The sequence below is a fragment of the Carassius gibelio genome, chromosome B9 (genome assembly GCF_023724105.1).
Source record: "Carassius gibelio isolate Cgi1373 ecotype wild population from Czech Republic chromosome B9, carGib1.2-hapl.c, whole genome shotgun sequence".
Lineage (NCBI taxonomy): Eukaryota > Metazoa > Chordata > Actinopteri > Cypriniformes > Cyprinidae > Carassius > Carassius gibelio.
Window position 1 is genome coordinate 3,536,209 of NC_068404.1, and position 25,637 is coordinate 3,561,845.

The following is a 25,637-nucleotide window of genomic DNA, read 5'->3' on the forward strand; positions in this document are numbered from 1 at the left end:
GAGGAGGAGGACAAATGATGGAGGACAAATGTTTTAAAGAGCATGCAAGAGTTAAACGAATTGTTAATTTAGCTATGATAGTAGGTCCTTTTAGCATTGGAGATATTAGCAGGGAAGGAAGAGAGGAGTGACTGATACACATTACGGTAAGTAGGATTTGCACCAAATCCTTCCAGCAGCACTGAGCTTAGAGCGATGTTCGCGGAGAACAACAGACAGCCAAGGGGCAGAAGGGGTATGGGCTGGCCTGGAAGACAAGGGGCAGACAGTGTCTAAACAAGATGTAAGATTGGAGCAGAAAGTATCAGTAGCACTGTAAGCATCAAGAGATGCTAACTGTTTAGCGGGAGGAAGTGAAGATGAAACCATAGCAGATAGCTGGGAGGGTGAGTGAGCATAGGTTACATCGAAAGTTGACATGTGGAGGGGTATGTGTTGTTTCAGGAACCGTGTTTAAGAGTGAGGAGGAAGTGATCCGAGGTGTGTAGTGGAGTACATGATCAGTGGAGCAGTGTCATGTGTAAATAAGGTTTAGTTGGTTGATGGTTTGTGAGTAGCTGCAGTTAACATGCCCTTGAGATCAAAAGAGGCAAGCAGAGTGTGGAAGTTTTTATCTAGGTGGATGTTGAAGTCTCCAAGCAAAACTAGGGGAATACCATCCTCAGGAAAGGATGAGAGCAGCACATCTAATTCATCCAAGAAGTTACCCAGTGGTCCTGGGGTTGATAAACAACTACAAAATGGATTTTAAAAGGGTGTGTCAAAGTAATTGAATGTGATTCAAATGAGCTGTTAATACCCAGAGAATATAGGCAAAGTACGCAGGTTGTTAGGATTGTGCTGCCTATAGTGTGTGATGCTTGGTTTGTGAGTGGTAATAATAGTAAATAGAGTTGGTCATTAAAACTGAAACGAAAATTAAGCAAGGTGTAGAAAAGAGGACGAATCAAAAGTGATAGTTATGTCCCTTCTGTTGTCCCTGCACGGTAGAGTTGTTGGTCTTTACACTCTGCCGCGAGTGTAAACTACACTATCGCCACACTATCCTTTTTTTATACCCATTTGACAAAATGGAAAATGAATTCAGCTGAACACACTTTACTGTTTATCACAACAAATGGCTAAGCAAGTGCACGACACTGATAAAAAGGTATGCGATACTGTACGAGACCAAACGCGATCTCAGCACATCTCAACACAGTAAACAAAACAAGCTTTTCATAGCAACGCCATCTGTGCTAAACACTGCCGAGACAAGAAATAAATACACTTGCGATCATTTTTATCTTACGCTGATTGACTTCAACACATTTTTGTTGAGTTTGGAGATGAGTATTAATTAATTAATTAATAATATTTTATTTATTTATTTATTTATTAGTATTAATTTAATACCAATTTCTAAAAATATTTTAATTAGTTTATTTTTTTATACAATTTTAACGTTTCAAATTAAATTAAATTGACATTAGTTAATGTATTATAAACAAAAAACGAATTAACTTTGAACAAAATTGTGTTTTTGAATTTTTCTACTGTTAACAAATCAAACCGTCTCTCTCCATCTTGTTCTGGTAGTGTCTGTCTCTGTATGTCTTGCTGCATGTGTAATGGTTCAGATGGATGCGATGTGTCATGTGACGAGGTTAAAAGGTCCTGAGTGTGAATTAGCAGTGTGTTCTGCTCTGTCAGAGTGTGACGGTCAGATCTCAGGGGGATTTTGTGGAACCCTTTACAACACACATAAAACTCCGAGCCAGTCACTTCTCACGTTTGATATTTGTCTCCGCAAACACAAAGAATTGACTGATGTTTTAAGTCACCCAGTTGAACCTTTTTAGACTTTTTAGAGTTTTAGACATACTCACCAACTGAAATTAACCACCAACTGAATCTAGTTAATCATTGTTGTGGTCTTCTTAGAAAGTTCTGGCAGTGTCTAAACATGTTGGGTCGCATTCAGTGAGAAACAGCACAGACATTGTCAAAATTAGCTCAAGGTTTGCATTTATTTGAATGCCACCATTCCAGTTCTTAACTAAGATGTCTTTTTTTAGTCTAACAAAAAAGACAGTTGATGCCTCACATTCTGCCGTGGGTGTTACTCAAGACTGGGGTCATATGGTTCGATCCCACAAACAGCATTTGTACAGGACAGCACAAATCACATGTGTACAGCCGACTCTGGACAGAAGCCTTTAAGCGCAGTAATAATAAAGTAACATGATGGATTTTATATGAATGGAATCAGTTTATGATGTTTTTTCTCAGCTGTGTTGTTGTCTGTTGGTTTCTAGAGTTTATGTTTGTGGTTACTCTTAGTAATTGTGATGCTTTAGCATTTCATACTATTAGTGTGCTGAGACACTTGAGACTGAATGATCATAATCCAGCAGCCCACCCTTTTACAACTCTGCTCCTCACTTACTCTACTTTCTTTCTTTCTTTCTTTCTTTCTTTCTTTCTTTTGGGACAAGTGACTTAAATAGATAAGTACCTGTAAAAGCTGCTTGGATAGCAGATCTGCGCATAGCTGCATTAAGTTTCAAGCTGCGTCTAGTATTATCTGTTGATGGATCTGATAAAGGCTTTAAGACAAACTGAACTCAATGCTTCTTGTGTGAGAGCACAAACTACATACTTTTACTACATAGTAGAAGTCACTAATTGAAACGTGGTCATATATGTGCAGGAAACAAAGCATATTTACCCCCAACCTTAATTAAAACATCATTAACCCAAAACACAATTAAAACATCATTTTCAATATCATTAAGAGACCATGTACAGTCATTATCAAAATGATCAGGACCTCAACACAATCAAAATGACCAGAAATTACTCCACTTATTATATAACAGTTTGCCAAATGGATGTGCTAAACTGATTTAAAGTTAATGAACACAAAAGTGATACAAGAGACATTAAACTAGCACACATTTCTAGGACATCAGTCACCTCTGAGGATTATATTATACAGTTTGATTGCAGAATGACCGATCAGAATCATATACCTGACAGATGTGTAGTGAGATATATCACCTGGAAAGGGAATAAAAGAGGGAGAAATAAATTGGCTGCTGGAAAAGAGAATAAATCATCTTAACTGTACAGTATTTAAAGGATTAATTTGGCCAGTATACTGTACAGTAGATATTGTGTAGTATTCACTAAGTAGTAAGCTAGTTTTCATTGTCTGTTTTGGGGTGGAGCAGACAGCGGGGGTCTGAGATTACACTACTAATCCACTAGCAGATGGGGACACCTGGGTAGCCCCGCAGAATCGGCCGGATTACGGAAACATGTTGCGCTAATTACGGGACGACACTCGCCACCTGGCTAAATCTGTGAGGAGCGTTTATTCTTTGGACCGAAAGACAGAAACAGAGATCATTTCCTGTGTGAGGTCTCATCTGTTTGCAGTCGCTGACTTCCCTGTGCTGACAGATTCTGACTGCACTCTGTACAGATGTCACTGATACGGTCAATTGTTGACCAGTTTCTTGAAAACATTAGTGAGGAACATCAAGTGTTTCTGCAGGAATGGATTTAGCCATTAATCTGTAAGTAGGGATATCGTTTAGTTAAGCCTGTAAAGAGCGGGAGGACTTTTGTACCAGATGGAGACTTTCTTGTTACGCAGTTTCCCCTCAAAACTACTGGCAAAACTGTTGATTAAAATGGGTCTTTTTATGATGAAGAGAAATTGGCAGATATTAAGGATGTTAAATTGTTACATTTAGTAATTGCTTTTTAATGTATATATATATATATATATATATATATATATATATATTCAAGTTCAAGTCAAGTCACCTTTATTTATATAGCGCTTTAAACAAAATACATTGCATCAAAGCAACTGAGCAACATTAATTAGGAAAACAGTGTGTCAATAATGCAAAATAATAGTTAAAGGCAGTTCATCATTGAATTCAGTGATGTCATCTCTGTTCAGTTAAATAGTGTCTATGCATTTATTTGCAATCAAGTCAACGATATCGCTGTAGATGAAGTGACCCCAACTAAGCAAGCCAGAGGTGACAGCGGCAGGGAACCGAAACTCCATCGGTGACAGAATGGAGAAAAAAAACCTTGGGAGAAACCAGGCTCAGTTGGGGGCCAGTTCTCCTCTGACCAGACGAAACCAGTAGTTCAATTCCAGACCGCAGCAAAGTCGGATTGTGAAGAAGACTCATCTGTTTCCTGTGATCTTGTCCTGGTGCTCCTCTGAGACAAGGTCTTTACAGGGGATCTGTATCTGGGGCTCTAGTTGTCCTGGTCTCCGCTGTCTTTCAGGGCAGTAGAGGTCCTTTCTAGGTGCTGATCCACCATCTGGCCTGGATATGTATACGCTTGACCTAATTAATGCAGCCTAAAAATCTTTAACGGATTTGGATATTAAAAGCATATTAGTATGTTATGTGTAAGCCAGGTTAAAGAGATGGGTCTTTAATGTAGATTTAAACTGCAAGAGTGTGTCTGCCTCCCGAACAATGTTAGGTAGGTTATTCCAGAGTTTAGGCATCAAATAGCAAAAGGATCTGCCGCTCGTAGTTGATTTTGATATTCTAGGTATTATCAAATTGCCTGAGTTTTGAGAACATAGTGGACTTAGAGGATTATAATGTAAAAGGAGCTCATTCAATTTAGATATATTTTGAGATGGAAAAATGCAGATTTACAAGGAAAGATTGTGATCAAATAGCACACCGAGGTTCCTAACTGATGACGAAGAATTGACAGAGCAGCCATCAAGTCTTAGACAGTGTTCTAGGTTATTACAAGCAGAGTTTTTTGGTACTATAATTAACACCTCTGTTTTTTTCAGAATTTAGAAAGTAAGAAATTACTCGTCATCCAGTTTTTTTATATCGACTATGCATTCCATTAGTTTTTGAAATTGGTGTGTTTCACCGGGCTGCGAAGAAATATAGAGCTGAGTATCATCAGCATAACAGTGAAAGCTAACACCATGTTTCCTGATGAGATCTCCCAAGGGTAACATATAACGCGTGAAGAGTAGCGGCCCTAGTACTGAGCCTTGAGGTACTCCATACTGCACTTGTGATTGATATGATACATCTTTATTCACTGCTACGAACTGATGGCGGTCATATAAGCACGATTTAAACCATGCTAATGCACTTCCACTGATGCCAACAAAGTGTTCAAGTCTATGCAAAAGAATATTGTGGTCAATTGTGTCAAACGCAGCACTAAGATCCAATAAAACTAATACAGCGATACACCCACGATCAGATGATAAGAGCAGATCATTTGTAACTCTAAGGAGAGCAGTCTCAGTACTATGATACGCTCTAAATCCTGACTGGAAATCCTCACATATACCATTTTTCTCTAAGAAGGAATATAATTGTGAGGATACCACCTTTTCTAGTATCTTGGACAGAAAAGGGAGATTCGAGATTGGTCTATAATTAACTAGTTCTTTGGGGTCAAGTTGTGTTTTTTCGATGAGAGGCTTAATAACAGCCAGTTTGAAGGTTTTGGGGACATATCCTAATGACAATGAGGAATTAATAATAGTCAGAAGAGGATCTATGATGTCTGAAGCACCTCTTTTAGGAGCTTAGATGGTATAGGGTCTAACATACATGTTGTTGGTTTAGATGATTTAACAAGTTTTTAAAATTCTTCCTCTCCTATAGTAGAGAATGAGTGGAACTGTTCCTCAGGGGGTCTATAGTGCACTGTCTGATGAGATACTGTAGCTGATGGTTGCAATTTTATCTCTAATAGTATCGATTTTAGAAGTAAAGTAGTTCATAAAGTCATTACTGCTGTGGTGTTGGGAAATCTCAACACTTGTTGAGGCTTTATTTTTCGTTAATTTAGCCACTGTATTGAATAAATACCTGGGGTTATGTTTGTTTTCTTCTAAAAGAGAAGAAAAATAATCCGATCTAGCAGTTTTTAATGTTTTTCTGTAGGATAGGTTACTTTCCCGCCAAGCAATACAAAATACCTCTAGTTTTGTTTTCCTCCAGCTGTGCTCCATTTTTCGGGCTGCTCTCTTTAGGGTGCGAGTGTGCTCTTTATACCACGGTGTCAAACTGTTTTTCTTAACCTTCCTTAAGCGTAAGGGAGCAACTGTATTTAAAGTGCTAGAAAAGAGAGAGTCCATAGTTTTTTGTTACATCATCAAGTTGTTCGGAGGTTTTGGATATGCTAAGGATTTTGGATACAACAGGAAGATAACTAAAAAAGCAGTATATATATATATATATATATATATATATATATATATATATATATATATATATATATATATATATATATATATATACAATATGACGGTTTGGTACATACCTCGACGGTTCAGTATGATGTCGGTAGAGCAGGAGGAAAAAAAGCTAAACAATGGATTACTGGACAAATTTCTTTTTATTTAAAGATATTCAGTTACAATTCAAACTTTCTTAGAGATAAAAATTGACCTCAGCTTCTGCTTTTAACTATAGGGGCCCTTTTACATTACTATAAGGTGACAGTTAACAACAGAGCCCAAACTTAAATTCAATTACTATTTATTTTTTTATTTAACTATTTATTTATATTAAATTATTTAACTATAATAATCAACATTCAAATTAAAAATGTGTATGCAAACATGTAAATTGCACATAATGCAGGTTAGGGTGGAAATTTTTGCTAACATTACAGGGATTTTTGGAAAGTTTCAGAAAATGTTCCACCCCTTTGCAACCCTAATGCAGTTTTTAAATTAACTTCTATAACTTATATCTTGCTGAAATATAAACATTGACACAGTGGCCGCCATAACTTGTTTCATAATAGATTTATAAATTTAAGTAAAATATAATGAGTATATAGTGTGATATATCTCAAGCAATGCATATTGTTTACAAGCTGTTAATGATGTCTTTTAGTAATTTAAACTGTGTTTGGTGATGCATGATTTGTTCATTCATGTTTATTTCACTTTAAAACTAGTAATAAAGAGGAAGGGATGCTTGTGCTCACTCGCTAGGCTACGACTGAAGATCAGTCGCTCCACATCGTAGAGCTCCAAATGACATTCATTGTTTGAATTTGCTATTTTTTTTTTTTACTGTGATTTACCACAGGTGGTATTTATTACTATAAAAGTTCAGTCCAGACTAATAGGGTTTTTGGTCCACTGGAAGAGACAGTCTGGACGCCACCAGACACAGAGAAATGTGATAAAGAGTGATCACATGCCTGACTGAGAGGAAAGAGCAGAGATTTGAGTCTGAGCGAGCTGCTCTCTTCCTCCTTATGCTGAGAAACTCTTCAGATCCAAGACTCACACCAGACAGAGACTTCATTTAACAAATCCAGTGATTCTGAGACAAGAAAGGGAAATTTATGCTGCCATAGAGGGACTTTGTTTAGAGGTGTTGACACCTGTTCATAACTTTAAAGTGTAATGTTTAATGTGATCTCTATCATAGCAGTGCCCTGTTAAAGCCATAACATACTGTACATTCACTACAGATGCATCCATCAAACAACATACACCTCTGCTTGAAACTAGAAATTTTCAGGCAGGTGTGTTTGGGAAGACTGGAGCTGAATTTAGCAAGACATTAGCCCTTCAGAAATAGACTAAAATCATGATTCATTAGTGTTCTCCAAATAGACCAGAGATCAGGTCTAAACTGGGACCAAAACAGAAGGAAATTCTTAGTTAGGAAACTTTGGCACAAAGGCTCATTTATCTTTCCGTGTGTCCTATTATGACTCTCGTAATGATAAGCTAGAGATTCACCCCTCTTTCTTTATGGAAATCTCTTGGGGTAATGTCGTTATTGGACCATAAAGCATTTCTTTCTAGCAAGTCTAATACCTTATAAATGACAGGTGCTTTATCTCATTTGATTATTATCTCTCTTAATTTGGAACCTGTTGAGTACCAAGCTAAAGGCATACATTCATGCAAATACAGCTTCATCTTTACTGAACCTGAAAAAAAAACAAAAAGTTAAATAAAAAACTGAAAAGTTAATACTCTAAATTCTGTTTGGAAGATTGATGTAAATGTTGTAACGTTGATGTAACATGTTCTTTCTTGACTTGCACTGTAAAGAATTTCAACCTATAATAGAGCGCCGATAGTTACACAGATAGCTACCATGGTCTAAAAAGCATGACAAGATTGCACATTTTTCAGAGTTGCATGGTACATTACTTCATTTGAACTCTAAGTTTTCTTTCTCACGTCATTAAATCCTGCACACACTATGAAGTGATGATGATGATGATATCTCCCTCTTTTATTCATGCTCAAGCTGTGCTAGTTTTGGGAGAGCTGTGTTTAGTGGTGTTTGGGTCAGGGCGGGGTGCATGTGTAGGTGCTTATTTTGATTTTTGAGCGGTCAGGATGTTTGAGATCGTCCCATCGAAGCCACTCAGACACAGGTGATCAAAGTACTGCCAGAGCTCGGTTTTTAGGGTCAAACTGACCATACCTACAAGACGACATCAGTGTGCCAGCTAAGCAGTTGTTCCTGGAAACTTCTTTTCCAAATGAGTGGGTTTTCCATCTTAGAGTCATATTTTCTGGTGGTAAATATGGTTGTGATGACTCAGAAGTGGTGGTATATTTAGTTTTTGACACTTAAGTTCAGATGTTGAAACATTTATTTCAATGCTTTTAAACAAATTGTTTGCAGTGCCAGACCTTTTTTTTATTGTCAATATAAAGTCTGGTCCACATTGCAACTTATTCTGATCAAGAAACAAGCACTCGGACAGAAAAAGAGCATATTTTAATGCTATGTTTAAGAGAAAATAAATCCCAAATCAGTAATGCTCAGATGTTAGACTATTGAGTTTATTCTATCCAAATGATTGTACAGACAACAATAAATAGGGGTGACACTTTAGTTTGGGGACCAATTCTTACTATTAACTATGACTTTTTAACTATATGTGACCCTGGACCACAAAACCAGTCATAATGGTAAATGTGTCCGGAATTGAGATTTATACATCATCTGAAAGCTGAATAAATAAGATTTCCATTGATCTATGTTTTTTTTTATGAGGACAATATTTGGCCGAGAAACAACTATTCTAAAATCTGGAAAGGTGCAAAAAAAAAAAAAAAAAAAAAAAAAAAAAAAAAACTAAATATTGAGAAAATCACCCATAGATTTGTCCAAATGAAGTCCTTAGAAATGCATATTACTAATCAAAAATTAAGTTTTGATATATTTACGGTAAAAAATGGAACATGATCTTTACTTAATATCCTAATGATTTTTGGCATAAAAGAAATATTGATCATTTTGACCCATACTGTGTATTGTTGACTAATGCTACAAATATACTCGTGCTACTTAAGGGTCGCATATGCTTATTAAAATTTAGTAGAATAATAGTGGGTTGGGTTAAGTGATCTAGAATATGGTCATGCAGAATAAGGTATTAATATATGCTTTTTAAGTACTAATAAACAGCCATTAGTCTAGTAATATGCATGTTAATAAGCAACTCATTAATAGTGAGAATTGGTTCCTATACTAATGTGTTATCAACAAATGTAATACATTTGTTTAGAGTTTGTAATCAGATTTTGTATCCATTTAAACCTAAATAGTGCTGGACTCTTCACAGATACAGAACCCTTTGTGTCTTCAGAACTGACTGGAATCAGTGGGTTGAGCCCAGCTCTTGTTTAGGTGTGTAATAATCATCAGACGGTCAGTGAGCGGACTGTGGGCGATCTGTCTCTGCCAGGATCTACTTGTCTAATTATCCATCTGCATTTGGAAATATAATTAACTACATCAGATATGACAAATGATCTGCCCGGTCTAGATATGTTTGTTCACCAGGAGTCTATATCATGTGCCTCTGAAACATTGAAGATAGATTAGGGTGTTACTTTGGTGTGGATTGGGCCGGCTGTTTTGTAAACTTGAACTTGGCATGAACTTGCATGATTGATCAGCTCAGCAAGCGTGTGTATTTGTTCAGGGTACGGATTTGCCTATCAAATACAGCTCCGTAGATCTGCAGATCTTTATTTCATTTGTCAGACATCTGGCCTTGCATATTAGATTTAGGTTTCTCTGTTGTCATAGCAATATCATATTACACAGCCTTCATCAGTGTCTGTCCACAAGCATCGAACCAGAAACTTCATGTTTGGCTTTTCAAAGAGAGATAAGGGGAAACTCCCCGAGTGAAAACGAAATACACTCAAATGTATCTGAAATGCATTTATGTCATGCTAAGTATACTACAAATACATTTACTCATTACCATACTTTTTCTCTCTTATAATGCAAGCAAATTGGAAAATCTAGATCATATATGGTGAATCACATAATGATTAATCAGTTTTCCTTAATATTTATGAGAGACATGTATCACACGGTTAGCTTAACTCTGTTGCAATCAGCTGTGAGTAAATGCTGGAGAGGTCTGGATTCAGTGAGGATGCTGCCCAGTCAAACGCTGATAAAACCAGTCTTCAAAACCATTACGATGGTTTGGCTTTGCGTGTATAGATCAGATTTGAAGTGTTGGGTTTCCCTCTGGCCAACAGCTGCTGTGTTGAGGCTGGAAAACACAACATAGCCTCCCTGTGTGGATATGACACTGCTCTGGAAACCTACAGAGAAAAACAACAAGAGCAGCCCACGTCTACACACACAGATAAACAGAAGATGTCATGTAACAGCAGTGGGTTAGTGTTCACATCAGCACACGGTTGGAGAGGGAGGCGTGTGTTTGTGTTGGGTGGGGTACGGATGGGGCTCGGGTGACTGCAGTATTTTGGGGGAGTTCCATGCAGCAGATGTGTGAAAGTAGGGCAGACGTAGAGGACAGCGCTTGTGTAAGAGGCGGAGGTCTGATCTCAGCACATGTTTGGAGTTTGAGCGCACACATGTGCAGATGGGCTGTGTGTTTGAGCAGAAACATCTCCAGCACAAAATCACTCCTATTGAAAAAGACAAAGCTAACAGTGCAATAGCAAACTGTTGCAGAGAGAATGTCATTGGATTGATTAAGTGGCATCATTCATAGACTCTGATTATAGAGCACTACATATTATTATTATTAGTATTTGAAGTCATTGGTTCTGGAATTAGCCAATGTATTCATTTAATTTACTTCACAGAGGTTGTTGGGGGGGGGGGGGGGGTGAAGATTTCGTGAACACATCAATCAGATCCTCGTCTAAAACTAAGATAAAATAAATAAAAAATACAAGACTGTGTAAAAAAAAGAAATCAAATCCTTAAAAGAATTCATTGTTAGGATGACCTTTAACTTGTCTTAAATATTTAATGGTAAGAGGTTATGCATTGATTTGGTTGTTTTAAATATTTAGCATGAACAATTATTATTTTTTTAAATTCTGCATATCTACTACAATATTTTACCTATTGTCATCGCTGAAGCAGCCTCTGCCACTTGTTCCCATCCTGATATAATCAGCCTCCCAAGGAGAATTTCCTTCCCAGCAATTATAATTTCCTCAAAGAGAAACTTCTTTTTTCTTTTCCTCCGAATGCTTTCCAGTTTCCAATGTTGTTGCAACACGTTGCAGCCTTTGCATGCAAATGATTGTGAGAATTAATACTTAAAGGTTTAAGAACGATTTGGATTTAGATTTGGCTGTATTGAACTTGTTGTATTACATTACTGTCCTTTTTTTTTTTTTTTTTTTTCAAAGAATAATTTTAAGAATTGTACTAGTTTAAGCATTTTGCAGTAAATTTTCTCTCTTACTTTATTCTTTTTTAAGAGGTTAGGGTTAGGGTCCCCCCCCCAAAAAAAAAAAATATATCTGTGAGATTTACATTGCTATAATTAATTTATTAATCCGTTGTCATTTTTCTAGCTGTGGAAGTGCCAGGACTTTAACTAACTTCTCTCTCTCCATGTGTTTTTACACAGAACTCAATGAACCTGCCTCCAGACAAAGCAAGATTACTACGACAGTACGACAACGAGAAGAAATGGGAACTCATTTGTGACCAGGTAATACATTCTCTCCTTCTCTTACCTCCTCCGTTCTCTCAGTCTTTCATCCAGAGTAAAGTGCAGCTAGAAGCTATAGAACTGAAGGTTTATGTAATCCCAGAGCGACTGGTCAGTAATGCTTGCTCAGCTTGAATGGTTGCAGGTTTGGGACTTGCATGGGTTGAACTATGGACTAGATACATAACCTTAAGATACTACAGGGGTATTGTCACCTGTAGTTCACCCCAAAATAACATTTTTGTCATCGTTTACGCACCCACATATCATTACAAGTGTTTTTTTGGACCCCTCTGACTGTCATTGGATTGACAAAACATCCTTCAAAATGCCGTCTTTTGTGTTCTGCCAAATAAACAAAGTCATGAGGTTGAGTAAATGATTAAAGCATTTTCCTTTATGGCTAAACTTTAACATGGTGCCACATGTTGTGCCCATAGAAATAACTTCCATGGATCCCAGTCATGTATTTAGGATTTCACCAAGCATTTGAGTGAGACAAGTGTAAGCAATCTGTACTCCATTGAGTCACTGTTTGTTCCTCAGGTGACCTTGTGTCCCTGCAGACATAACATATTATCTCAATCTTGTTCTCATGAAGACAACACAACTCGTCTGTTTTGTGTTTCTTTTTCTCGTATTGACAGAAATGGTGAACTATTCTGGCCATCGTGTTATAAATATTTTGTATGTTGAGATCAGATGACCTGCCACTGCTAGCACTAAAAACAGTGACAATTATAAAAGGTTTGCTTTATAGAGCACTTCCTAACTTATACTGTATGTTCTTCTAGTGTAGAAAATGCTTGCGGTTTTTATACTAATGTTAAAAATGATATACTTTCTCTTACATCAACTCGTTTTGTTCCTTACAACCCACTCCAGACTCTAAGAAGAATCTTGCTCTTGTGTTAGCTTCACACACACACACACACGCTGGCCACATGTTAAATGTCATTGTGTTATCCGTGACTGATGTGGTGTGTGTGTGTGTGTGTGCAGGGGCCTTGTGTTGTTTTGAAGGGAACTAGGTCTCTTCCTCTTTCCTGTTATGTGCTGTTGTTGATTGGCTGTTGCCAAGGGAAAGTGTGTGACAGGATGGAATACATATTTGATATGGAATATACTATAACTATTAGTATGAATAGTTATTATTCATAAATGATTAATAATAATCATTAAACATAATCATTATTAATCACAATTATTAATAACGCTACTTACTGTTACTTAAATGATCTAGCATTTCCTTTGTAAGATCTGGAGTGTTTGCTAAGTTTGATAAGGAAACATACTAATGGGGATAATAATGATTTTGTATAATGCAAACTGTAAAAAAAAAACTGTTAATGAGTGTTGTTAATTGGCAAAATATATCTATATATTTAGATATTTGCTTGGCTTGATATACAGTTTGTATTACTATATAGTTGAAATACATGTGTATTTGTTTGACTGAATGCCTGTATCTGTGTCCTCACACAGTTGGTCAGGTGATAGTAGTTAAGTCTGAATGCTGACTAATCTCTCTAAAGCAGTGTGCTTGTATTTCTGTAAACCCTAACCCTAATCCCATACTGTATGTAATCTGCCAACCCAGTTACGCTCTGAAAACAAATGTTTTGGCTTAAAAATAAATCAATAACGCAGTCTGCATCAATCTTTTATTGCAACTTCTAATGCAATACGGTCAGCCAATGAACGGCACTGAGATGGAGGATTTTAATTAGAGGTGTAAACACAATTTAGTATAAATCTCCATATCTCTCTCTTCCAGGAACGATTCCAGGTGAAGAATCCTCCTCACACATACATCCACAAGCTGCAGGGTTATCTTGACCCAGCCGTGACCAGGAAGGTGAGTTCTGGTCTCATTCCCTCAAATCCAGTTTGGAGCAGCACATGTGTGTACGTGTTAAGGATGGGTGACCTCAGATGGGAAATAACTTCTGATAACTCATTTATCTTGACTAGTGCTGTCCTTATAGTGTATCAACACTGTGACAGCTGGCTATGGACAGGAACAGCTTACATTCTACTTCCTGCTAAGGGAAACTATGAGTTACTCCTAAACATCAGTCCAACTAAAGACTAGAGTAAAATGTGGTAGAGTAAAAAAGTCTCTTTACATGCAATATTTTAGACAATCGATGAACACACTCTGGGCTGTCTTTGGCCTTGCAACCAGAGGTTGAGACCAGTCGTATTTTGTACTTTTAGCTGTGTGTACCTTCAAATCACACATAAGAAATGAGTGGAGATTCATTTGCAGCAAAATCTTTCTGATCTTAACAGTTTGAACAGCTTTTGAGCAGATTTGTGAGTTTGTGATTCTTTGCAAAGATGGTATTAGTGCACAAGAGCGCAAAACTCAAAAAGCATACCTATGTGTAAAAAATTGGTGAAGTTTCCAGGTGAAATTAACACTAGAGCCAGTGAAAACTTTATACTCGAGTTTCAAATAAGAAAGCCTCAGTTCATTGCACAATACTATGTTATGACCTTAAAACAATTCTAACATACTTTTGAATGTTAGTGTCACATAACACTATCAGGTACGTTTAGGGTTGGGTTTGGTGTAGGGGGTATTTGCAAAACGATAATGCATTAACATTTTAGAGACACTCGCAAGACATTTTAATTCTGAACCTCTGCAATACATACCTGAAGCAACATAATAAAAATGCAGCAATGCGTGCCTGTCCAATGTATAAAAACATGGCAATGGCTACATATTGAAGCTCATTTTAGGGCCACTCAGTGGACCCTGGGTTGTTAAGAGTTCATGGTAATTTGGCTCAAAAACTTGACTTTAAGTGGGACCTCTGTGACATTATGATAATAAATTATGATGTCACCCTGAAGATAAGTCATAAAAACTTAACTTTAAAAAAGAAGAAGCTATGAGACAGGATGAGAGGAAAGGTAAGAAGAGGAGTGACAAGGACTTGGAAGAAACGAGGAGAGACCGGAAATGAAGTGAAGACAGATGTGATTAAATATTGAAGGTCAGATATTATTGTGTTTATGTGGTGTGGTATCTGAAGGTGTTCTTGATCTGATCTCGACAGTTGACGTCATGTCCCTAAGCTGACAGAAAGAGAGAACAAGAGAGAAATGAGACAGACACCATGGGATGGGGCATTATTAGGAGATGTGGTGAAAGAGAAAGGGAGGACGAAAGACTTGAGGCACCACGCATAAAAAAAAACTGAGGGAAACAGAGAGTCCAAGAAAAAGTAGAGGACAAATATAATGAAAGTGGGGAACAGGCAGGGAGGGAGAGAGAGTTATGGCTGTAAGTTCTGCCAATGGCTCTTTTCTGCAGACGTGAACAATTGTTACTTTGTGTGCGCCGAGAGCTTTACATGCAGTGCATTCCCTGCGCAGCTCTCGGCCAATGAGATCGCAGCAGGAAGAGGGTCGATCCAGAGGGTCCTGAGGAATGTCTGTGCCACTGATACCATTCCAGGATGACATCTCTGGAGAACTGCTGTCTTTTTCCCATTCTCTTTGCCTCTCTCTCTCCACAGCTGGGAATGTTTAAAGTCGAGGTGGGAGCGTGAGCTCTGAAAACACACACTGCACTCCACATGTGCCAAACACACCCACGCTGGGAACAAGAGAGCACACACTCCCCTCCGTTTCTCTGTTTCACCATTTCTGTTGTGTTTATACGTCTGTCTCTTTACTTGTCCCTTTCTGTACCAATTAGCATAATATCCATCTTAAATATAATTTATCAAGTGGACTTTTGAACCAGGATGGTCTTGTGATTGACTTTTTAGAAATGCTTGATTTCAGGTGAAAGTATAATGAACTTTAAAAGTCAATTTGAAATGGCATTTACTACTTGTGTTATTTAATTAATATGACATATTCTCAAATGAGACTGGATATTCAGTGAGGGAAAATGTAGACCGGGATTTTTTTAAGTAGATGTCTCTACTTCAGTTTGTTTAGGAGAGGTTAAAATATGGTAACCATACATACGACGTCTTTTTGCTGGATGGGGTTTCTAAGACGTCTGGGTTTTGGCTTTTTTATTTTTTCTACAGATGTGCTCTTTACAGTCCTCATTCATTAAATAATTAGTCATGTTGAAAGTAGTTTACATTGCTTTGACCATTCTTTGTAGTTCCCACCTTCTCGCAAGCCGATTGGTCCATAATGTACAATGCTTGCTCACCATTGGTCAAACTACTGTTCAGTCATTACCTACAGCAGGTATGAAAACAAAAGTAAAACAAAAGCCCTAATACATATTTGGCAGTTTAGCAATCCCGGCCTGGACAGGGGAAAACAGATGTATGGTGATTTCAGTGACGAGAGGCATTAAAAAGACAAACATTTTTGGTTACAATTTATTTTAAGGTTTCCTTGTTACACATTACATGCACTGTTAACTATTATAATAGCAATACATTATTCATAATTGCATGGATGTATCCCTAATCCAAACCCTAATCCTGACCCTAACCATATAGTAAGTACATGTAGTTAAATAATGTTACTCGGTTCTTCTATGTATAATTACACTGCAACAAAACCACCTTAAAATAAAGTGTAACCACTTTTTTTCTTTTAATAGAATAAAACCAGAAACATTTATTTAGAAAGTAAATACGTTATATATTTTTTTTCATCTTGACTTTAATTTGATGGATTTAACTAGATGCTAATTTGTAAACATAAACACTATGTAACAAATGTGCGGGTGTGTGTTATCAAGGTATAATTTTATAGCATGGCTATTATGTTTCAGTATTGGTGTAGGCTATTATTTTGTTACGTACTTAAAAGTATACATTCCTATCACCATCTAAATACATACTTGAAGCATATAGTATACGAATATGCCTTCTATCTAATGCTGTCTGCCTGTCTTTTTCACTGCCATTTCCTCTCTGACACCCTTTGATGCAATTATTTCAGTGTCTGACATCAGTGAATCAAATTGATTATTAATGCCTGGCCTTCCACTCATCGTCAAGGCTGCCGTCTAATTAGTGTTGCAGAACTGCAGCAGCAGTTTCCAGTTCAGATTTGGCAACGTATCTCATGCAGCTGATGAAAGCAGTGTGTCTCTCTCATTGGACGGTGGTTTCACATGCATTTCACCTGACACGTGATTGGGTCGGCCACAAAACCACTGTAACCATGGCTACAGAGAACAAAACTGGGCCCACAGTTTGGACCCAATACTATTATGAGACTGACTGGAGAAAACATCCCAGAACACCCATTACTTTGAACACAGAGTGAATGTGACAAATAATGTGTCTGGGTTATTGTTAAATTTACCCAATTTTGTTTTATTTAAGAATCACTTTATCTCTGATTTTTAAATAATAAGTAAAAATGAACGATTAAAATGTAGATAAAATAATAATTAAAAATGCTAATTGAGCAATAGCTGACAAACATAGACTAGGTTTGAGTTCATGCTGAGATCTTTTGATTGCTGACTTTGGCATCTTTGGAAAATCTGAACACAGTTCGAGACATTGTCGAAATCTCTCCATAAAACTTTAATAAAAAAAGTAAAATTAGTAATTCATGCAACTCATGTCGAAAACTGAACACCCATCACCATTACTTAGACCACAGCTTGGTAGTAAACAGCCAAAATATGTGCTATTATGTGTTAGTCCAATGCAGAAACTAATTGATAAAGCACTGCAGTTTGTGCACCAATGTATTGCTCTATTCTTTATCATAACTCCAAGTAATAACAACAACGTACATTCACAATTCAACTACACATTTCTAGATAATTGTGAGCAAACAGATATTGCTGTAAGCTGGTTAGCCAGAGCATGCAACAGGCTGCTGACCTTTAGTCATCGCCTATCAAGTCCGCTAACCACCAGTCCTCACCCAAAATGGTCGCCATCCCAGAGCCTTTTTCAGTGTCCAGACCAGCCTTTTAGTTCGTTCCAGTCCCAGAAACCAGAAATGGATTAGCTCCAGTGTCAGCTCCTGCCCCAGAGTCCCCCAGAGTCCGGACCAGAGTCTAGAGAAAGCTTGCATTCTGGAGTTGAGTTCAGAGAGGGCTCCTGTCCCGAGTCTAGCCCAGAAACGGCTTCTGTCCCGGAGTTTAGCCCAGAGAGGGCTTCTGTTGCAGAGTTTGACCTAGATAGGGTATCTGTGCCTGACCAGAGTCCAATGTGAGCTCCCGGCACTGACCAGTTCCCAATAAAGGCTCAGAGTCCAGAGTATCTCCCAGTAAAGTCACCTGCCAATGATCTGAGTCCTAGATACACAGCCAGGAGTGCCATTCCCTCTTCAGTTAGATTAAATGTCCTTGCCACGGCCAGGAGGGCCGTTCCCCTCGCAGTAAGACTCAGCTACTCTATCACTGCAGGCGTGCCGTTCTATCTTCTGTTGGATCCAGTTCCCTCGTCTCAGCTAGGAGTGCGTTCCCTCTTCAGTCAAGTCAAGTCACCTTTATTTACAGTCAGATGAAGTCCCCTCGTCACGGCTAGGAGTGCCATTCCTTCTTCAGTTGGGTGAAGTCCCCTCGTCACGGCTAGGAGTGCCATTCCTTCTTCAGTTGGGTGAAGTCCCCTCGTTACGGCTAGGAGTGCCGTTCCTTCTTCAGTTGGGTGAAGTCCCCTCGTTACGGCTAGGAGTGCCGTTCCTTCTGCTGTTGAAAATATTTCCCCAGTCAGTACCTGGATGGGAGACCTCCTGGGAAAACTAGGCTGTAAGAGGTGTTAAGTGAGACCAGCAGGGGGCGCTCACCCTGTGGTCTGTGTGGGTCCTAGCACCCCAGTGTAGTGACGGGGACACTATACTGTCAACAAGCACCATCCTTCGTATGAGACGTTAAACTGAGGTCCTGACTCTCTGTGGTCATTAAAAATTCCAGGATGTTTTTCAAAAAAAGTAGAGGTGTAACCTCGGCATCCTGGCTAAATTGCCCATTGGCCTCCAACCATCATGGCCTCCTATCAATCCCCATATCTGCTGATTGGCTCCATCACTCTGTCTCCTCTCCACCAGTAAGCTGGTGTGTGGTGGGTGTTCTGGCGCAATATGGCTGCCGTCGCGTCATCCAGGTGGATGCTGCACACTGGTGGTGGATGAGGAGATACCCCCTGACTATGTAAAGCGTGTGTGTGTGTGTGTGTGTGTGTGTGTGTGTGTGTTTATATATACATAATAAATATACACAGTACACACACATGTATTATATAAATCACAACTTTTATTTTGGAATTGATTAATCCTTTGACAGCGTCAGTGTAGAGTACATATATGAGATTACGTTTGTCTTTTTCCCATTTGCTATTTGTTTAATGCTTTTGTTATTAGATAATAGCTATGAGAGACAATTGCAAAGAGACTTCTTTCTCATTGTTATTAAGCCTAGTAGATGAAAACTGCTGTAAAGGCTTTTTCTTCTTTCTTTCTTTTGCAGAAGTTCAGGAGGAGAGTGCAGGAGTCGACGCAGGTCCTGCGGGAGCTGGAAATCTCATTACGGACCAATCACATAGGGTGAGTTCATCTGTGTGTATGCATGTTCATTAAATACTGCTGACACTGGACCTGTGATCACTGCTCTGAGTAACACAGACACACTCCAGAAGTCCTCATGTAAGATGCAATGAAGCTGAAATCATGCTTTTTTGTGTGAGGCATTGCATTTAACAGCCAACTGTTCCTAACCTAACTAGGATTGACCGGATGTAGAAAGTCTAATGGAACTTGGCGAGGTTGGAAAACAGGAAGATGTGATATTCCAGTACCGATCAGCACACACTCTTTCCTTGCCATTACATAAATTAATGTTATAATAGTTTAATTATTTCAACGGTTGTTCAGAACAGACAAACAATCCCAGAACCCCTCGAGCTGCTTGAAAACCCACAGAGATTTAGCTGCCGTATGGTCCTAAACTAGATTACAAAAATGATCTAGTTAATCTAGATGAGATAAAGCAGTATTATCTGCTCACTAAGGGTTCGAAAAACACAAAACAACCGAATGGTAACTCAAACCCTGTCCCTAGAGTCACATATGTGTTCCTTGTTTCCCCAAACAATGTTTCTCCCATTGGTTCATTATGTTAAAGTTATATTTTAAGGGATAATGTACAATCATCTGATCATTAATACAAAATAAACCCTTTGAAAATAATACAGAGTGCAATATTTGACTTAAATGGAGTATCCCGAGAACCATGCAATGCTAATGTATACAGACTTAACAATGTACTTATGAGACTAGTTGTATATTCTGTAGTTTAATCATAATGTTCAGATAAATGCATTTAGTCACATATGAGTTAAACTGCTCATTAGAAAATCTAAAGAAATAGAGACATAACTCTTTTTTTCTTTCACAACTGTGAGGTTTTCAAGTGTTGGCCTACTTTTCCCTGCTAAGAAAAGGTGCAAACTGGCTTTTGATCATTTCTGGGATCCTCTCGGTCTTTGTCAATGTGATTGTAAGTTTGTTGTGCATGTGTGTGTGTGTGTGTGTGTGTGTGTGTGCAGTATTCTGGGATGTCTCTGCCGTGTCTTTGTAGTATCTCTCATTGCTGCTGCTCTGAGGGAGAAATCCAGCTACAGAAACCTTTGCTTTCAATCTCTGAACTGCGTTGAAGCTGTTTTTTAACCTACTGAGACACTGTTCCATGCTGCATTTTTCATGATATCTGTCTCCGTCTGGAAGTGTGGTCTCTTAATGCTGGGACACACTGTGAGCTCTGTGGAGTCTCCTGCATTATCTAGTCTAACTACTGCATGCTTACTAGTGGTATAATTCGTGATACAGCACTATAATGTAGTAATGATAAAACATCAAAGTAATACAGTAATGCATACACACTTTGATTGACAGGTTTTTTTAACTCTCTCTCTCTCTCTCTCTCTCTCTCTCTGTTTAGGTGGGTGCGGGAGTTTCTGAATGAAGAGAATAAGGGTTTGGATGTGTTGGTGGAGTATCTGTCATTTGCACAGTATGCTGTCACGTAAGTCACCCGTGATTGTACTGAACATGAACACAATGAACACAATGGCTCCTTTCACCCAGACCGCTGCTCTGTGTGTGTGTGTGTGTGTGTGTGTGCACAGCCTGTTCACTGAGATCAGGTCAAGCCACAAGATATCATTTACAACCAATAGTATTTTATAACCTGATAATTAATGTTTTAGTGTATTTTTGGGGAAAGGACTGATATCACTCCCCAGTGTACAACACAACATACTATACACACTATAAGATGTGTTAGTGTGTTTAAAAATTCTCTTAACTCATTACTTAATTACTTACTTACTCAATTGTATTGTCCCCCAAAAGGCATTTCTTTGGTACACATGCTCTTGTTACAATGTAAGTCTTTACTTTCACTTTTGATCAAAATATAAAAAAAAGACGACAATAGTGTAATTAGCCAGTTCAGTATGCATTGATTGATTGATTGATAAAATCATCAACTACACACATTTTAATAAATGTGTTCATGCTATACACATAAGTAAACACAACATATAAAGGTGAAAATGTGAAAAAAATATTGCGTTTTACAAAAAAAAAATATATAAATGAAAAAATGTATTATTATTATTGTTTCACCATAATTTTTAAAGTATTGTTTTATTTTATGAAAGTATTAATACATCAAGTGAATTAGGGTTAGGATTAATTTTTGCAGTGCATGTAAGCAAATGTCCCATGTTTCAAGAAGATTTACAACAACAACAACAACAACAACAACAAAACAATATAATATTGTTATTTCGGTAAGTCCTGAGCCCCTGCTGTCGTGTGTTTGACAGGTATGACGGTGACAGTTCTGAGAGCAGCACAGAAAACTCTGTGGATAAATCCAAACCCTGGAATCGATCGATTGAAGATCTCCACGGAGGAAACCACCTCTCATCAGCTGTCACAGGCAGCAGCATCTCCAGAGCCAGCAGACATTCAACCATAAGGTGTGAACACATGAACTGATGTTTTGTTATTACAGCAGAATCATAGCCAACAAGATGCTGATAGTGTCTTATAGTTCAAATCTGAACGTGAAATGGTTTGTCCGACTGCAGAGAGTGTGTACGGACTCCATGTGATTTCTGAAAGGCTCTTTTGTATAGTCATGGGGCCTGTAAGCCCTTAAATGGCTTAGGAAACAGTCAACGTGTGTCTGTCTGTCCGTCTGGCCACTGACTCACAGAACTGGTTTAGACGGTTTTATTCTGATGAAGAATGGACAGCTGACACATCACCACCGCATGAGTATTATTACAGGAGCTTGCCTGTCTGTCATGGAGCAGCCTGATGACGGGACAGAAGTATTTACACGGAGCCTGGGGGGATCTGTTTGAATGGGGTCTATATGTTAAGCCCCTGTCGCTTGAACTGGATTACGGTCGAACCCTCATGCAGTAGTTAGAGGATTCTAGAGTCTAATTTTAGAATTCTGATCAGTCGTTTCTTCTGGGCTCATATCTATTCTGCTAATGTTTGAGACATGCATCTTCAACAGTGTAAGACAAAACAGAGCTAATGCAGTGTGATCTGACTCCCCCCGAATAAGCAAGTTTTATAAAGAAATAAATGTAGGCTTAGTATTTTATATATATATATATATATATATATATATATATATATATATTTTTTTTTTTTTTTTTTTTTTTTTTTTTTTTTTACTGGCCAAATAGTTCAGTGGTCTTAGAGATAATACTGAAAATAGTATTCATAATGAAGACCACCCGTTCTACATTTACTGTTCACATAGATGATAATTCTAACTACTTTTAATAATATATATATATATATATATATATATATATATATATATATATATATATATATATATATATATATATATATATATATTTTTTTTTTTTTTTTTTTTTACTTTTAATAATAATTCTATTTTTTTTATCTATATGTTTTTTGTATTATTTATTTTTATTTTAGTTTTAGTTATTTCAGTACCTCAAGTTAAACTAAATGGAAATGTTTCAATGGAAACTCAACTAAACTAAAATTATTTATTTAATTATTTTTTACATATAATGTATTTCAAGTAACATTTTTTTAGGGTTTAAGTTTTAGTTGTTGAATAGTTTTAGTTTAGTGTTAGACTATATACACGGATAACAGTTCAAAATAAACTTTTTTTGCTTTTGTTTTTTTTTTTTTTTTGCATCAATAACCCTGCAGTGCGGGCTTACATCTAGCAGAGCTTGGTGTGGATGCCAGTGTAGTTATCATTGTATAGTTATTGATCTAATTATCTTTCTTGATGTGAACGGGCATTCATGAAAACTATACGTGCTTATAATTTGCTTTGGGTGTACAGTTTCATTAATTATGTGTTCCTTTACATGAATAAAACATCCTTTGCTCTGATCATTTTGCTGAAATCTGTCACAGGTTCTGTTAAATTGGTCTGTAATTAATGCAGTTGTCGCTCTGTCTGCAGTTTCCTGTTGTGTGTTCCCGTCTGCAGCACAAGGCATGTTCGTATGGTCCTTTAGATAGAGTCTCCTCTCCCCTCCGTGTCTCTCGTACGTGCTGAACTGTTGAGGCTAGACTAGCAGAGTTCAGTAGCTAGCTGTGTACCTGCAGCCTCAGATGTAGTCTGTCAGGCAGAATCACTCATTTTCCTTCTCTATCAGATCATGGTGTTGTGCAGTGGATTTATCAGTTCACTTCATCATTTATCAACACAAACTTTACATCCAGTGGTGTGATTGCATTAATCTGGTTCTGCCCACATACAGTAGTTTAGTTTCCATGCTTTCCCTCAGCTCTTATGTTAATCATATGTTGTATTCAGACATTTAAGAGTCATTCTCAAATTTCCCAATGCCTTCCTGAAGAACACAGACTCATCCACAATGCCCAAAGTGCTCAGAGAAACCAGGGTATGTCTGCTGCATGTAGTGTTTCATTTTAGCTCAGATTTGTAGATTTTTATAGAATTATGTAGAAATAAAATAAAATAGTGTAGTGTTAGAGTTAGAGTTAGAGTTACTGAGTTGACTATTGATACCTACTGTTTATAATATAGCTTCATGTTACAGTAACTCTTCTCTGAAACATGTATTTATAATTCATTACAAAGGCTTTCAAAAGGCATTACAATGCATGCATTATTTATAAAAAAATATATTTATAATAATTTGTTGTATCATCTCAGTCATAATACATTACAATAGTAAATATTTGCGATTTGATTAACACCATGTTATATTCATATGTGTTATAATGGATTATATCTGAGTTTTTAGGAGTGGGTGTTCACATATTTGAGTGTTTCGAGTGAGGCTAATGTTAATTTCGGCGTGAGCTAGTTTAAGTTTAAGCCATTAACATTAACAAACAATGCATTATTTTTTTATATTAAAATAAAAAATGTGCAAACCAATGTCATATATGTAACACGTTCATGATAACGTACGGCTGTAAAAAAATATATATATATAAAATGACCACATGTACTGTATGTTTACAAGAAGGCTTTTTCTACTTGTAGGATATTGTTTAGATCTTAAACAGTTCTTAAGAGTTGTAATGTATTATAACTATGGGGAAAATCCATTATAATTGAGATGGGTTTACTGTATACATGGATATACATGGTGTTAATCGTGTCTAGTAGGTAGGTAGTTATTATAATGTTTGTTTGTCATTTCGTTATTTTGTGTTGTTCGAGAGCCGTGCGCACATGAAAACGCTGCTCATAGCATTGAGTTATTCTTGCTGCTTTATAGGCCCTGAACAGTTAAATACACACCCTTGTTTGTGTCCACATACGCCCTCCTCTAGTATCCTTGTAAACACAGTCATTTAGCTCTTAACTGAAACGAACAGCTGAGAAAGAAAACACATCTGGGTCACACTTTATTTAAAGGTGCAGTTCTTATTATTAACAAACCAGTAACTACGACTCTGCCTCAATAAACTCTCATTTGATGCTTTAATAGTTAGTAAGGTAGTTGTTAAGCTCATGGGTAGGAATACACATGTAGAATCATATCATGCATAATATGTGCTTTATAAGTACTATAAACAGCCAGTATTTTAATAACATGCATGCTAATAAGCAACTAATTAATAGTGGGAATTTATATTGGACCCGGGCAGTTCTTAAAGTGACAGCAGTCTCAAATTCCTGCTCTCTCTCGTTCATATTAATCAAACAACATATTAATGTCCTATTGTTTATAAATAATTTATTATGCTTATTTGACTGTTTGTTAGTCTTCAGTGAGCTTGAGTTTTTATCTATTTATCCATTCATTCATTCATTTAGGCTAGTACTCTTTTTGTGATATTACTGACAAAATTTTGGTATCAAAAAATTCAATATAACAAAGACCCTATTTAATCCAAAAATAACTATATTGTGATATATATATATATAATTACTGTGAAATAAGATTACTCATATCATAATATAAGGTTTTCGGTCTTCAGTTTATAATAATAAAGGAGCACTCATTTGTAGTGATGCGCTTCCAGAGGAAGTCTTCGTGGCAAAATACTGCAACGGGATTTGCTTTAAATACACACTTATTGGAAGTAAAGTCACAAGATGAGTCAGGACACAGCACGTGACGAGTGTGATGAATTCACTCGCTAAACTTGTGTTTGTAAATTTATATCCA

The 25,637-nt window shown here is 37.3% G+C and overlaps 1 protein-coding gene and 1 long non-coding RNA gene across 7 annotated transcripts in view; one reads left to right on the top strand and one right to left on the bottom strand.

Moving 5' to 3' along the window:
* The window catches only part of LOC127964624 (formin-like protein 2), a 67,501-nt gene that overhangs the window by 11,927 nt on the left and 29,937 nt on the right, over nucleotides 1-25,637 (top strand). For all 6 annotated transcript variants that reach the window (XM_052564883.1, XM_052564886.1, XM_052564881.1 and 3 more), the window contains exons 2-6: nucleotides 11,923-12,006; nucleotides 13,784-13,864; nucleotides 19,433-19,509; nucleotides 20,903-20,986; nucleotides 21,795-21,950. In XM_052564883.1, coding sequence (XP_052420843.1) covers nucleotides 11,923-12,006; nucleotides 13,784-13,864; nucleotides 19,433-19,509; nucleotides 20,903-20,986; nucleotides 21,795-21,950 — 482 coding nt within the window. The remainder of the gene's footprint in view (nucleotides 1-11,922; nucleotides 12,007-13,783; nucleotides 13,865-19,432; nucleotides 19,510-20,902; nucleotides 20,987-21,794; nucleotides 21,951-25,637) is intronic.
* LOC127964641 (uncharacterized) lies at nucleotides 10,223-19,102 on the bottom strand. Its single transcript, XR_008155091.1, has 2 exons — nucleotides 17,887-19,102; nucleotides 10,223-10,630 (listed from the first exon to the last, which is right to left on the bottom strand). It is a non-coding gene; the product is annotated as an uncharacterized LOC127964641 (long non-coding RNA).